We start from the raw sequence: 16,865 nt of genomic DNA on the forward strand, positions 1-16,865 counted from the left end.
AAAGTATGCGGACACCTTTCAAATTAGTGAATTCAGCTATTTCAGCCACACTCATTGCTGACTGGTGTAAAAAATCAAGCACACAGCCATGCAATCTCCATAGACAAACATTGGCACCGTCATAGGATGCCACCTTTCCAACAAGTCAGTTTGTCAAATGTCTGCCCTGTGGAAACGTCTAGAAGCAACAACGGCTCAGCTGCGAAGTGGTAGGCCACACAAGCTCACAGAATGCATAGTGCCAACTGTAAAGTTTTTGTGGAGGAGAAATAATGGTCTGGGGCAGTTGATTTGGATTAGGCCTCTTAGTTCCAGTGAAGGGAAATCTTAACGCTACAGCATAGACATTCTAGACAATTCTGGGCTTCCAACTTTGTGGCAACAGTTTGGGGAAGGCCCTTTCCTGTTTATTCATGACAATTCCCCTGTGCACAAAGCGAGGTCCATACACAAATGGTTTGTTGAGATCGGTGTGGAAGAACTTGACTGGCCTGCACAGAGCCCTGACCTCAACCCCATCGAACACCCTTGGGATGAATTGGAACGCAGACTGCGAGCCAGGCCTAATCGCCCAACATCAGTGCCAGACCTCACTAACGCTCTTGTAGCTGAATGGAAGCAAGTCCCCACAGCAATGTTCCAACATCTAGTGGAAAGCCGTCCCACAAGAGTGGATGCTGTTATACTTTTGGTCATGTAGTGTATTTGTGAGTTTATTCTAGCACCTGATTCGCACAAGGTCTATGACCCTCAAACTCAACTCTGAACGTCAAAGCCAGTTCCACTGCATTTTTTCATTGTTCCCATCTAATCAGGGACTGATTTAAACATGGGACACCATGTGTGTGCAATTAACTATCAAGTAGATCAGAAAACCAGCAGGCCTCGTAGGGTAAGAGTTGAGTACCCCTGGTCTATGATATAGACTCTGTGACAATGACTGTCGTCTTACTGTAGCTGTTATTAGATCACATGGGACTTATGCTGCCCTTGATACACAGCTGATACACACGATCATGTTAGCACACACACCCACTCCTCGGGTTTGGTTTTCCCTGGACGGAAGGGAATAACCTGCTCAATTCTCCATTGTAATACTGAGTTCTCTACTGCTGTCTTCTTCAAGCACTCTAATGGCATTTTTTGTGTTATCTCTCTCTTCACCTAGGTAATTTTCTCTGTCTGTTTCTCTTTTTATGTCTCTGCCTCTGTCACTCTGTCCCCCTTTTTACATACCTCTCGCTGTCTCCCCTGTTCCACCCCCTCTCTCTTTCTCTCTCTCCCTTTGTCATCCTCCATCCCCTCTCTCTCATGCTGTATTCATTGTCAGTGGGGCTGCTGTGAATGTTTGTTTGTTTAGCTCCTACGCCCACTTGGAGTCCATTAGCACACTCACTGGCAGTCCCTCTACTGATTTTACTCCCTAGGAGTACACTGTCAGAAACCTGTGTTGAGAGACTCAAGTGGAGGGTGGTTGAGATGTGAGTGTATTGGTTGAGAGAAATAGTAGTTAGTTACTACAATAACTATAACGCTATGCACCAGACTAGTTAGGGAATATATGGATGTTGTGTTGTATGAATATGATAAATATGTGTTATGCTCTGTACGTTTACACTGTGCGTTGTGTTGTATATGTAGCCATTGTGATGATAACGAGAACTTAGAGACAGCTAAGAAAGCTTTGAACAAAAAAAACGAAACAATATTCATACCAACAACAAACAAATCACTGTATGCATATTACACAAGCCGTAATTCACAAAACGATTCCAACGACAAAAATAAATTATCTGACATTGACTTTGCGCAGACAACTTCTCCCAGGGGAGTAGTCAAACAAAGCCTGACGTTGTATTATAGGCAGCTATAAGCACTCAGACACCTCTCCTTTGTTCCTCCTTTCTATCTTTCTCTTTCACTCTCTCTCTCTCTCTCTCACACACTTCTCTCAATGCATACCATAATGCTCCTCTCAGACAGAGCTGAGGCTCTCTCCCGATTGGTAGAACTGTTGCCATGGAGCCAACCGTCTAAACAATGTAGATGGAATCTGTTGTCTGTTAAACTTTAGACATGAGAACAACTGCAGTATCTGAATATTTATAGAGAGGGATTGTTCATATTATCAGGATAAAGATAAGACCCAGATGCAGACTGTGTCAAAGTAACAATGTTTATTACAGCAACAGGGGCAAAGGTACAGGACGACAGGCAGGCTCAGGGTCAGGTCAGGCAGAGGTCGGTAATCCAGAGACATGGCAAAAGTACAGGACGGCAGGCAGACTCAGGGGCAGGCAGAGTGGTCAGGGGCAGGCAAGAGTCAAAACCAGGAGGACGAGAAAAGACAGACTGGGGAAAAGCAGGAGCTGAGAACAAAACCACTGGTTGGCTTGACAATCAAGACGAACTGGCAACAGACAAACAGAAAACACCGGTATAAATACACAGGGATAATGGGGAAGATGAGCTACACCTGGAGAGGGGTGGAGACAATCACAAAGACAGGTGAAACAGATCAGGGTGTGACACATATTGAGAATGTATAGCCTCACCATTATAGCAGTGACTAGACTTTGTGCTGGAAAGCTGTTAGCCTATGTTTGCCTCTGTTTAACATTGTATAGAATTTTAATTGACTTGTATCTATCCTCGAAGGGATATAGAATAACACACATTATAAGCATTGAAAGGTGCTGCTGCACTATATGCATTAAAACATATATTGTGTTAAGCCTACATATGTAGGATCTTAATTTGAGCCAGTTTGCTACAGCAGGAAAATAATCCTGCTGCAACAGAAATGTTTAATTATTATGTGGATTATAATTAATGGACATTTTTGTTGGGGTTGATACATTTTTCATGAGGGCAAATCAAGTCTGAAATTTTAAAGTGGAAATTACAAACTTTAGATCATTTTTGAAACTCGAATACAGTACAAGTTTGCATTTCCTGCTGTGCAGGAAAATTCTCAGCAACAAAATACTGATCAAATTAAAATCTTTGCTGGGACCGGTACTTCAGTTACTGAGACCGCTACTATTTGTCCCGGGACACTGCCAAACCCTAAAGTCTGAAGAGCTACTACTTGGCGAAGCAGCTAGCCTGTCTGCTAGCTATTGAGCTAGCCAGGTTTCCTTGACAGTTTGAACACAGCCCGTGACGTGGTTAGCCCTTGTGGCTGGGACCGCGGATATTCCCGGGCTTGTGGCATGTTTAAATCCCTGCTGTTTGTTGCTGTTTCCATCGGCCCCTGTGAGCTTGCTGGCAGGAATTGTGTGGAGTTCCAGCGTAAGCCAATGTTGCTACCATCATGTCGTTCAAATTTAAAGAAGGTTGGAGTAATGGAGAGGACAGTGTTTCCCTATCACAGGTGTGTGATCTTTTAAATCAACAAAATATGTCTACAAGCAATTGTTACAGCAACAGGAAAATATGTTACCTGCGCTACAGACGGCTATATCGGTCCGCTAATACAGGACTTCTGGGTCAGTAGCTTCAGTCCAACATCACACACACGTACACAAACTGAAACTCACAAGTGCCTGATTATTGGACTCTATTAGCTAAACAATGTTTGTATTTTACTTATTTTTTTCTCCATATTATGCCTATCTCTGTCCAAATACAATGATATTTTTTCAGTTAACTACTGGCTTTCAGCATGCATATAGAGAATGGCACTCAACTTGTACTGCACTGACTCAGATGACAGATGATTGGTTAAAATAAATGGATAATAAGATGATAGTTGGAACTGTATTGTTAGATTTCAGTGCAGCCTTTGATGTTATTGAAGAAACTCACTTGCTATAGCTTTACATCACCTGCCATCACATAGTTGGAAAGTTATTTATCCAATAGAACCCAGAGAGTTTTCTTCAATGGAAGCTACTGCAACATCAGATATGTACAGTGCGGTGTCCCTCAGGGCAGTTACCTTGGGCTGTTACTCTTCTCTATTTTTACATGATTTGCCACTGGTCTTACACAAAGCTAGAATGACTATGTATGCAGATGATTCCACACTCTACATGTCAACACCCAAAGCCAGTGAGCTCACTGAAATTCTAAGTAAGGAGTTACAGTCAGTATCAGAATGGGTGATTAGTAATAAACTGGTCTTAAATACTGTACATCTAAAACTAAAAGCATTGCATTTGGCTCAAAACATTCTCTAAGACTGTCACGACTTCCGCCGAAGTTGGTCCCTCTCCTTGTTCGGGCGGCGTTCGGCGGTCGACGCCACCGTCCTTCTAGCCATCGCCGATCCACTTTTCATTTTCCATTTGTTTTATCCTTGTCTTACACACCTGGTTTCAATCCCCAAATTACTTGTTCATTATTTAACCCTCTGTTCCCCCATGTTTGTTAGTGAGTGATTGTTTATTGTATTGCGGTCCGTAATTGTGGCTTTGGATTTATTGACGTGTATTGTGATTATTGTTCAGTAAAATTGCGAACATTACTCATATCTGCTGTCCTGCGCCTGACTCATCTACACCAGCTACACACAGACGCATTACAGAATCACTCACCTTGAAATGGAGTCAGCAGGAGCAGACCCCCCTTTGGCGGTCGAGGAGCGCATCCAGCAGCACGCGACCATGTTTCAACGTCTGGGCACCGCCATGGATCGCATGCTGCAGACGATGGCTAGATGGGAGAGAGAAGGAGGTCTTCCAATGCCTACACCAGCCCCACTACAGCAGGCCCCACTGTCCACCCCTCCTTCACCCAGTTCCAACGGGATTCAGCTCGCGCTCCCGAGGGAGTACGATGGGACGGCGGCCGGATGCCCGGGGTTCCTACTACAGCTGGAACTCTACCTGGCGACCGTCCACCCGGCTCCTTCAGGACGTGAGAGGGTGTCCGCCCTCGTCTCCTGCCTCTCAGGCAAAGCCCTGGAGTGGGCCAACGCCATATGGAGTGAGGGAGACGCGGCGTTGGACCATTAGGCAGAGTTCACCCGCTAAAGTAAAGTTCATCTTTATGTCCAAAAACCTCATTTGAAATTGGCGTGTTATGTTCAGAAATGCATTGTCTCAAACAAACATCCGGTGAAAATGCAGAGAGCCCCATCAAATTACAGAAATACTCATCATAAACATTGACATAAGATACAAGTGTTATACATACGATTAAAGATACACTTCTTGTTAATCCAGCCGCTGTGTCCGATTTCAAAAAGGCTTTACAGTGAAAGCACTCCATGCGATTATGTTAGGTCAGCGCCTAGTCACAAAAACCATACAGCCATTTTCCAACCAAGGAGAGGTGTCACAAAAGTCAGAAATGGAATGAATCACTTACCTTTGATGATTTTCATCTGATGGCACTCCCAGGTCTCCATGTTAGACAATAAATGTTAGTTTTGTTTGATAAAGTTAATCTTTATGTCCAAATACCTCCTTTTTGTTTGCGTGTTTAGTCCAGTAATCCAAATGCACAAAGCGCAGGCACAAAGTCTAGACGAAAAGTCAAAAAGGTTCCATTTGAGTTCGTAGAAACATGTCAAACCATGTTTCTAATCAATCCTTAGGGTGTTTTTATCATAAATATTCAATAATGTTTCAACCGGACAATACTGTTTTCATTAGAAAGGAAAGGGAATGGAGCTCGCGTTCATGGCCACGCGCATGACTAAACTAAAGGCTTTCACCTGGGCCATCTGCTTAGAGTGCTCTTATTCGCTCCCCTTTTACAATAGAAGCCTGAAACAACTTCTAAAGACCGTTGACATCTAGTGGAAGCCTTAGGAAGTGCAATCTGACCCCACAGACACTGGATATTCGATAGGCATTCACTTGAAAACTACAAACCTCAGAATTCCCACTTCCTGGTTGGATTTTTCTCAGGTTTTCGCATTCTATATGAGTTCTGTTATACTCACAGACATTATTTTAACAGTTTTGGAACCTTTAGAGTGCTTTCTATCCAAATCTATTACTACTATTATATGCATATTGTAGCTTCTGGGCACGCTTTTCATCCAAACTTCCCAATGCTGCCCCCTATCCCTAAAGAGTTAACAAGGTAGGCTAGTTGAGAAAATGTTCACATTTACAACTGCGACCTGGATAAAGCAAAGCAGTGCAGTGCATCACAAACAACAACACAGAGTTACACATGGAATGAACAAACATACAGTCAATAATACAATAGAAAAGTCTATATACAGTGTGTGCAAATGAAGTAGGATAAGGGAGGTAAGGCAATAAATAGGCCATAGTGGCGAAATAATTACAATATAGTAATTAAACACTGGAGTGATAGATGTGCAGAAGATGAATATGCAAGTAGAGATACTGGGGTGCAAAGGAGCAAAATAAATAACAGTATGGGGATGAGGTAGTTGGATGGGCTATTTACAGATGGGCTTTGTACAGGTGCAGTGATCTGTGAGCTGCTCTGACAACTGGTGCTTAAAGTTAGTGAGGGAGATATGAGTCTCCAGCTTCAGTGATTTTTGCAGTTTGTTCCAGTCATTGGCATTAGAGAACTGGAAGGAAAGGTGGCCAAATAAGGAATTGGCTTTGGGGAGGACCAGTGAAATATACCTGCTGGACAGCGTGCTACAGGTGGGTGCTGCTATGGTGACCAGTGAGCTGAGGTAAGGCGGGGCTTTACCTAGCAAAGACTTATAGATGACCTGGAGCCAGTGGGTTTGGCGATGAATATGAAGCGAGTGCCAGCCAACGAGAGCGTACAGGTCACAGTGGTGGGTAGTATATGGGGCTTTGGTGACAAAACAGATGGCACTGTGATAGACTGCATCCAATTTGCTGAGTAGAGTGTTGGAGGATTTTTTGTAAATGACATCGCCGAAGTCAAGGATCGGTAGGATAGTCAGTTTTACGAGGGTATGTTTGGCAGCATGAGTGAAGGATGCTTTGTTGCGAAATAGGAAGCAGATTCTAGATTTAATTTTGGATTGGAGATGCTTGATTCTGGAAGGAGAGTTTCCAGTCTAACCAGACACCTAGGTATTTGTAGTTGTCCACATATTCTAAGTCAGAACCGTCCAGAGTAGTGATGCTGGGTGGGCGGGCAGGTGTGGTAGCGATCGGTTGAAGAGCATGCATTCAGTTTTACTTGCATTTAAGAGCAGTTGGAGGCCATGGAAGGAGAATTGTATGGCATTGAAGCTCGTCTGGAGGTTAGTTAACATTGTGTCCAAAGAAGGGCCAGAGGTATACAGAATGGTGTCATCTGCGTAGAGGTGGATCAGAGAATCACCAGCAGCAAGAGCGACATCATTGACGTATACAGAGAAGAGAGTCAGCCCGAGAATTGAAGCCTGTGCCACCCCCATAGAGACTGCCAGAGGTCCCTGAACTGCCAGAGGTCACTGAACTCTATCTGAGAAGTAGTTGGTGAACCAGGCGAGGCAGTCATTTGAGAAACCAAGGCTGTTGAGTCTGCCGGTAAGAATGTGGTGATTGACAGAGTCGAAAGCCTTGGCCAGGTCGATGAATACAGCTGCACTGCTTTGCTTTATCTTGGCCAGGTCGCAGTTGTAAACGAGAACTTGTTCTCAACTGGCCTACCTGGTTAAATAAAGGTGAAATAAATAAAAAGGTATAGGATTGGATGGTCAGTTATCATGGTCAAGTCATATTGACAGAGTTGTTGTGAAGATGGGGAGGGGTCTGTCTGTTATAAAAAGATGCTCTGCCTTTTTGACTCAAAGATCAACTGTACTAGTTGTTCAGGCTCTGGTCTTGTCCCATCTTGATTATTGTCTGGTAATATGGTCAAGTGCAGCAAAAAAAGACCTAGCAACTCTAGAGCAGCACACTTTGCCGTTAACTGCACCTACAGAACTAACATCAACAACATGCCTGCTAGTCTTTCCTGCTTGAGGCTTGACGGGAAACTAACTGCATCTCTCCTAGTTTTAATGAGAAATATTACTGTGATGACTATTCCAGTCTGCATAATCAAATAACATTCAGCTAAGATATCCATACATAACCCACAAGACATGTCACCAGGGGTCTCTTCCCTAAGTACAAAACAAATTCACGGGAACGCACTGTATTATACAGATCCATGATCGCATGGAACTCCCTTCTGTCTCCAATTACTCAAGCAAACAGTAAAATTACCTTTAAAAACGGATTAAACAACATCTCATGGAATGACGGGGACTGTGAAGGGACACACATACAAACACACTCACACACAGACACACTCTAACCCACACATAATTTCTGTTGTTGTATTGTTTGTGTATCGTTGTGTATTACATTTGTGTGACTGTCCTTGTCTATCATTGTATCAGTGTTTTGTTACTTGTCATGTATTGCATATTCAAATACTCCAGCCTGCTACTACAAGTAATCAGCACCAGGCCCCAGAGTGCTGCCCTGATTCAAATTTCCACAACACATTCCAACAAATTTAGAAGGAGCAGTAAAAGCATTCAAATGTCATCTCCCATTCTATAAACTACACCTACACACTCATAACTCACAGTGACACATAAAGAGTGGATGTGCGCGCGCACACACACACACACACACACACACACACACACACACACACACACACACACACACACCCTCTCTGACACACAAGCGCATTAACTCTCTCCCTCTGATGAATGTATCTTGTTATTCTTGTCATGTGGCATCGCTCTCTCTCTCTCTCTCTCTCTCTGTCTCTCTCTCTTTCTCTGATGTGCTGTGCGCAGTGCTGTGTCGTCCCGTCTGCCTGACTCAACATATTTCTGGCTCCCCCTCCCCCTCTCTGCCCAGGCTGGCACGTACATGCATGTCTGTAGACTCTATACCCAGCATGCTTCACTTCTTTCTGTGCTGTGGTGCACACGGGACTCACTGCATTGCAGCCCCGTGTGCATTAATTGGCAGAAAGACAGCAGCTCAGAGGGAAAGTGGTGTGAAGAGAGGGAGGGGGAAAGAGAAAGCAGGAGTGAGGGGAGGTATCCTAAGGCTTCAGCTTGCTGACAGGCAGACAGACAGACACGATGAGGGAAGCATGTCAATGACGGTATGCAGGTGTTAAATGGGACAGAACTCGTCTGAGTTTTAGTTTTTTATACAGACATCACCACTGCTGTGGCAGGAATATGAATGCTGATGTGTGACCACACTAACTGACTGTGTGATTCCCCTTCTCCATTTTCTTTCCCTGTGGTGATGTGAAGTGAGAAGTTTGCCCAGTTTTGGTATCTTTTCATTACATCTGGCAGGCTGGGTTTTTGTCTGAGAGGGAGCGTATAAGAGAGAGAGAGCAAGAGAGGGAGGGAGGGAGATAAAAATGCTGGTGTTGTTTACATAGCAGGTGTTGTTTACATAGCTACGCAGTGAGTAATTTACGAGTGAAACTCCAACTTTTTACAAACACACATTTCATGTTGCCCACACCCCACACCACATATCTCCCTGTCTTCTCTCTCTCTCTCTCTCTCTCTCTCTCTCTCTCTCTCTCTCTCTCTCTCTCGTGTGTCAGTCTGTGTCATGGTTGTTTTATGTTCACAGCTTCCCTCACAGTCCTTAGCAGAGACACTCTCTGTAGTGTAAGCTGCTGTCTAACCTTTCCCTGGGCTTTCCTCTGTCAAACTCAATGACGTCTGGGGTCCTTTTTCCTTCTCTAATCCATCCCAAACACCAGTCCGGGAGCCCTGCTTAGTGCCTGTGCAAAAATGTAACCAGACAACAACAGAGGAAGTTGTCTACCTGAACAAACTAATACAGTGAACTCAGTGACATCTCACTGGGAGAACTCACTCACTCATGTTAGAAATCCCCCAACAGACAGTCACAGCATTTTAAACGGACAATCTAACGTAATACTTGCACAAACGCTAGCAAGTTCAATCTTTTCCGTCATTCAGAATCAGTAGTGGTAATAGTAGGAGCTGTTTTTGTGAGTCACATTCTCAATAAGATATTGCATTGAAGATTTCAGAGCAAATGACTGTGTTACTTTCAACTTCAAATTTCCGACAATATAATTAACTCCTTTTCTCTCTACTCCCCTTTTTCTCTGATTTAACTTTCATTTTATTTACTTAGTTATTTGATTATGTTTTCTCTCTTGGTCATTGTCTACATCCAGATAGGAGCTGAAGTTGCTCCAAACGCAATTGTCTTTCTTTGCTCGTACTGTCCTTAGATGACTTTCCCTCTCTCAGCCCACCCCCTCCCTCCCTCGCCCAGTCTCCGTCTCTGTCTCTGTCTGTAACTGTAGCCTGTGTTTTTCTCTCTCTCTCCCTCCATCTCGCTCCCTGGCTCCATCCCTCCCTCTCCCTGCGACATACGTATAGATGCTGCATTGATTGCACACAGAGAGCCTCCCACTCCCTTCATCATTGATGCGCTCTCTCCAGCTGCAGCAGCACTTGTTGAATTCAGCCCTGGGAGAGACAGAGGGAGAAAGAGAGAGAGAGAGAAAGAGCGTGAGGGTGAGTGAAAGGAGAGAGAGAGCGAGGGAGAAAATCTTTAAAAGAGAGAAACAGTGGGAGAGGGAAAAGCTCAGAGCGCTGAGTGAGACAGAGAGCAAGGCTTTGAGACAGATGAAGAGCATCAGAGCGCTTTTTTCTCTCTCCTCCTTTCTACTCTTCTGGTCCTGGCGTGCGAAAGCTTCATGGTGTGTCCACTCTCCTTTCCTAAGGACTGGGTTGTACAGGTCAGAGTTGTCTGGGATGGAGGTGTGTGTTTTTGTGCTTGTGCTTGCGTCCATCCAAGTGTGTGTGAGAGAGAGAGAGGAGAAGAGGGCTGTGTGTGTGTGTGTGTGTGTGTGTCTATGGAGGGGGGTAGAGAGGGGTTGACAATTTTCCGTTTGTATTCTTGGAAACCCTTCTGCAGCGTTGCTCAATAATGAAACTGGCGAGTGTGTGGTGGAGAAAAACACAGAGATAAGGTTCATGGAAAGAAGGAACGTATGCAAATATGTCTGGGGAGGATGTCTGGCTGTAACTGGGTGTTATCGTAAAAAGAGCTATCAAAGTCACAATTATTTGTGTCTCTGAAGTTAGGTGTTTCTAGTTATTATGCATGTTTCCTTGCTGGCTACAGCTTAGTTTATACAGTCAAAGTGATGGGAGCATACTTATTGAGTTGGAAAAATACATGTAAATTATATCATTACACTGATTATATTAACTGTTCCTTTGGTCATTGAGGCCTACTAGTTTGAATACTTACTTTGCATATTACCTTAATTCATGTTTTTGTACCATATTTCTGCAGTTCTCCCATGTCTCTCTCTTCACTCACACATTCTTCTCTCATATGTCTCTTTCTGCTCTCTCTCCAACTTCCCCCTCTCTCTTCCTCCCTTTCCCGCTGTATCGTCTGTTTCACACATCGGTTTCACTTATCTGTCTCACCTCTCTTTTTGCTCTCTGTCTTTCACATACTCTATTCTCCTCTCTTCTCAAGTTTTCCAATTTGTCTAATCCATCTCTTCTTCTCTCCTTGTACAGATGTCCCTTTCTCTGGCCTTGTCTGTGGTGACTCTCTGAAGCCTCTTCCTCCTCCACCTCCTCTTCCTCCACCACCATGTCCCAGCTGCTCCACTTGGAGATCCCCAACTTCGGCAGCACGGTGCTGGGCTCCCTCAATGAGCAGCGCCTGCTCGGTCAGTACTGCGATGTCTCCATCCTGGTTAAAGGCCAGGCCTTCAAGGCCCACCGGGCTGTACTAGCCGCCAGCAGTCTCTACTTCCGAGACCTGTTCAGCAGCTCGTCCAAGAGTCAGTTCGAGCTGCCCTCGTCGGTGACTCCCGCCTGCTTCCAGCTGATATTATCCTTCTGCTACACGGGAAAGCTGACCATGGCAGCCAGCGAGCAGCTGGTGGTGATGTACACCGCCGGGTATCTTCAGATCCAGCATATTGTGGAGCGGGGCATGGACCTGATGTTTAAGGCCAACTCGCCCCACTGTGACTCTCAGACGGCAGCCATGGAGGAGCAGCAACCAGGCTCAGAGCCCCAGAGCCCCAGTAACAACACACTGGCCGGGTCAGGGACGTCCATCCTGGGGCTGCCGGGCTGGTCCCCCTCCCTGGTGCAGCCCACGCGGAGGATCAAACTGGAGGGGTGCGATCCATTGCCCAGCCTGAGTCACCATAAGAAAGGGTCCTCTTCATCTGAGCCGGGAGGGCGGCTCTCCAAGGGAAGCTCATTGTTCTACACGGGGGCGGGGGGAACCACCATCTTCCCGGGGATGCAGCCCTATCCAGTGGCCGGGGGAGAGAGGTCCAGTCCTGGGGCCTCCAGCCTGCCTACCACGGACAGCCCAACCTCCTACCAGAATGAGGATGAGGAGTTTGAGGAAGAGCCGTACGACGGGATCACGGAAGAGGCCTACAGTCAGATCTATGGGCGCTCAGCCAACCCATACGGAAGTAAGTATCAACTGTTGCTTAATAATGCAGTTCTCTGTAACAGTATATTAGTATAACTGCTACTCATTTGTTTAACTGCCAGCTATTTCCTTGGTGTTCACTTTGATATGCAAGGGATAAATGCGACGTTCTATACATTACCTTGAAAATAATGGATGACCGCCGAGTCCCTTTGCGGAGTTCATTATTCCAAGATAATGTGCAGAACGGAGGCGTTTATACTGCATATACCACAGTTACCAAAGAAAACAATACTTAAGCACACATTTACCTGTAGAAATAACATATAATACATGTTATACCACAGCATTGTTGAATAGTCGTTTCTGATTGGCTAGAAGAGCATTCTGGAATGGACATTAAAACCAAATAACAGGACGGTTGGACAAGATATCGGGACAGTTGGAAAAGATACTGGGAAATCTTGCAATCATGATGCAATATACACCTACACATGCAGACCATTGCTACAAAGTTACAGAAAGCTAAACCAACAACCACACAAACCGAAATTGGATACATTGTAAAAGCAGGTCCAACAAAGAAAAACATTGCTAGCTAACTAGCAATTGATTTGTTTTTGTAGAGACATATTTTTGGGATGACCAAACATGGTGAATGATGAACATGAAATTCTATGGTAGTCATGACGCAAGTGGTGCTATGCTGTCAAATCCTCCGACATGTTTCTAGTTTGACCAGCTGTTTTCAGCAACTGATATTTTTTTATTTGGTTGTCATATTGGCAGGTTTGCTAGCAACAAACTATTTGTATCGACGCGTGTCCTGAGAGAAGGCACTATGCCAGGCAAAATTGGGCATCATCTGCTCATTGTTATGGATGTATCCAAATTCAATAGAAAACAGCTTAAGCAAACGCAAATTCAGCTACTTCTCTGTTATTATGTCTGCAGACGTCGTGACTGTGTTAACCGTAGCTAGTTGGCTAGCTAGCAAGCAAGGCATAAGAACATTGCTAGCGAGCATAGCAATGGAACATATAGAATTAACATCTGGGTTGCGTCCTTAAATATAGAACTAATCGAATGAACAACTGGGTCGCGTCTCTAGCAACCAAAAGATGAGAAAGTATGAATTTGTTATAAAAATGAAAATATCAATGAAAATGTTTTATTTCTACAGGTAAATGTGTGATTTAGTATTGTTTTATTTGTTAACTGCGGTATAAGCGGGATAAACTCTTCTGTTCTATACATTACCTTGGAAAAATTAACTCTACCTTGGAAAAATTAACCAGTTTGATCATTATTACCATATATAGTCCTCCTGGTTTCTAATACTTCATAGGGAAAATAAGCACAAGTTCCATACAGGACTGTATCAAATAAAGTGCTGCCCAGTTCTCTGACTACCTCTTGTTATGAGAATATCCTTTCATGTCAAAGCAAGGGCTCCCTTGCAACATCTCACTTCATGAGCACTGATGGGGAACTTTACTTTTAAAAGTAACTTGTTATGTTACAACATTACTTGCATTAAAAGTAACACGTTATGTTACAACTAGGGCTGACCCCATTTAGTCAACTGGTCGATTTCTTTGGTCGATAGGTTGTTGTTCGACTGAGATTTTTTTAGTTCAGCAGTCAAAAATTGTAACAAAAAATTCATGGCACACTAGACACCTGTCTGATTGGCGCCTGTCTTGTTGGACTAATCCATTGCGGAGGCCGTGGGGATGGCACAGTCCATCACTCTTAGACAGGTATCGGAAAGAGTGAGAGTATTCCTTAGGCCTACAGTAGGTGTGAAAATAATGTGTCTTGGGTATAATTTAAAATGTTGAGTCAAGAAGAAGGGGATTGTGGCTTAGATGCACCAGGCTTGTCTCTCTCCAGAATACGCTCTCTCCCGCCAATTTGTGCGCATTCATTGTTTCATAACTTAATTGTGTGAATTGTTTGCCCTTTGATTGTTAGTATCTAGCATCTCACCATTACATATACCACCAGTAGTACATTTATCATTAATTCCTATAATTTCTAATATACAATGTTTGTTTGGTTACGGTCATTTCTGTTAATGCATTCAATATATTATTACTCCAGTCTTTTGTCATTCTCATTATCGGAGTGGACACGTATGCATGTAGGCCTAAACCAACTGGCCTGCACGCAAATGTATAAATGTGCTCATTTGGGGATGTCTGATAGTATTTCTGATTGTTTTAACTCACCACCACTAATGAGCTGTGGAGCTTCTCAAAGTATTTTTTTTATTCACCTCAAACAGCAAGTAAACAAAGTCTGTTTTTACATCCATTAAGAATGACAATAGTTCCTCAATGTATTTTAAAAATCTATCCAGCTCTACTCCTTTCAATAACCACCGACCCTCGGTGTGAATGGGAAAAATGACATGCTCTGATCCAGTGTAAACGTCATAAAAAAAGATGACTTCTTATCCCTTGCACAAATACAGCTGTGTCTGTCTCACTTGCACAGGAAACTCTGAGTCCCCAGAGTAATTTATACAATGTTGCAAGTTTGCTAGACCCAGTGCTTTGCAGGCCATACCCAGTTGATAGTTGATACAATGTTTCAAGTTCGTTGTAGACAGGCAGAGTAGAGAGATGAATGCGATTGGAGAACATGAACAATCCTCCATGTGTAGCCAGTGATTTATAGGATATTTATTTATATCAAGATATTTTCCACCTGTTTTTGTTTGTTGGCTTTATGTAGGCTATTTTTACCTAGTTTGCAATATATCTAAAATACATTATTATAATTTAAATTAAACTGTTCCATGAAAATGTGCTTATGAAAATCATAACTGGGACGCAGATTGGTAGAAATGGTAAGATAAATTGTAAATTGGCCCTCCACATGAAAAAGTCAAAGGCCAGCAGGAGCGGAAGGGGGACGGTTGAGAACAGGTTTTTTCTTCTGGTTATCTTGATCTCTGGCTCCCTCTTGAGTCATTTATGTGTCTTAATTATTTCATCAAACAGTGCACTTAAAGTATTAGACAAGCTCAGTGCATATAGTTGATTTTATTAAAACACATAGGGTGTGTCTATATATGGAAAAATATAAGTTAAAACAGACGACTCTCAGGCGACCAATATATTTTTGGGTCGGGGACAGCCCTAGTTACAACGTTACTTACAATGGAAAGTAACTTGTTACGTTACTTTTGCGTTACCAAAAACAGAAAACCCTCTGAAGATGCCTTGCATGTGTTGGTCATTCATTCTTATGCTCATTAAAGGGTGCACACTGCCTTTGAATGCCTTGCATAGCCTACCATCCGTAGCCTAATCTATAACTCTGGGCTATACCAAGTAATAATGACCGACACAATATCTCCTTTACAATACTTAAAATAAATGATTTTGTTGAATTATTTACACATAAGTACTGTAAATGCATATATAAAACCAACTGGGCACATTAAAATGAGAGCTCAAATACAACGACAACTGGCTTTTCTACTACCAATTCGAAGTAATGTGAATAATTCCACGATAAAGTCTATTGTCTCTGCCATCTCGCTAGCTATCTAGCTACCAGCTACTATGCCAGCTACCCGCCACAACATTCTTGTAGAAACAGGAAAAGCACGACAAATGTACAGTAGCCTATGGGGAGGGATTTTCATGTTTTATTTGTGCAAACAAAGAAAAAGGGAAATAATATTGTAAAAGTATGTAGTTACTTATTTGAAAAAGTAACATAGTAACTCAACTACTGTGTTAGGTTATTTCTTTGCCACAAAAAAGTAATCAGAGTACAGTAACATGTCACTTTATAACACATTACCCCAACATTGTTCATGAAACATGCAAAAATGAAGCAATATATTTTTCATTTTTAAATGTTAGATTCAAAGAATATGCATGTTAGGTAAATTCATTCACCTTATACACACAAAAACAGCCATGTATAAAATAGTTTTTTAATTAACACATTACTGAGTGTTGCATGTGAGCTGGAGAATGGATCAGGTTAATACTCTTGTATCAGGTAACACATATGATAGCCGTGCATGCCAGTCTTCCAGGCTGACCTATACATTGTTTTTACAAAATCATGAATGTGTCATAAATAATGTCACGTGGCCTCATAAAATGGTGTTTCATATAATGCATCTCATAACATCAATCATGAACATCGTGCACTATTAGCATTGTCTCTTGTCATGCTCATTTGATGGTGGGCTTTAAATAGTCTTATTTATGTAGACTTATGAGAATATTATATGAGGTTATGGTTACTGTATTAATTATACAACTAAATGCTCTGCATGGTCAATCCGACTTCTGCAGAGGCCATACAGCATTTACTGCAATACAGCATCCGCAGTTTTCAGGGCATTTATACTTCTTGCGAGCAGAGCTGTTGTGAAGGATGTTGTTAAGGAAGTGAGTTAGTGTTTATACTGGATCTCCTGCCACCACCTACCATCAACCAATCATGTCAATGCGGTGCTATACGGAGCTATACGGAGGCGTCCACATTGTT

The 16,865-nt window shown here is 43.1% G+C and overlaps 1 protein-coding gene across 3 annotated transcripts in view; it reads left to right on the forward strand.

The window, feature by feature from the left end:
* LOC106563261 (nucleus accumbens-associated protein 2) overlaps nt 1–16,865 on the forward strand; it is a 48,421-nt gene that overhangs the window by 20,900 nt on the left and 10,656 nt on the right. Inside the window, exons 1-2 of one of the 3 annotated variants that reach the window (XM_045689993.1) lie at nt 10,297–10,435; nt 11,459–12,381. In XM_045689993.1, coding sequence (XP_045545949.1) covers nt 11,535–12,381 — 847 coding nt within the window. In that variant the 5' untranslated portion in view covers nt 10,297–10,435; nt 11,459–11,534. Of the gene's footprint in view, nt 1–10,296; nt 10,621–11,458; nt 12,382–16,865 lie in introns of those variants that run through there. The other 2 variants (XM_014128688.2, XM_014128687.2) reach the window with 2 other exon arrangements.

This window comes from Salmo salar, chromosome ssa11 (genome assembly GCF_905237065.1).
Source record: "Salmo salar chromosome ssa11, Ssal_v3.1, whole genome shotgun sequence".
Classification (NCBI taxonomy): Eukaryota; Metazoa; Chordata; class Actinopteri; order Salmoniformes; family Salmonidae; genus Salmo; species Salmo salar.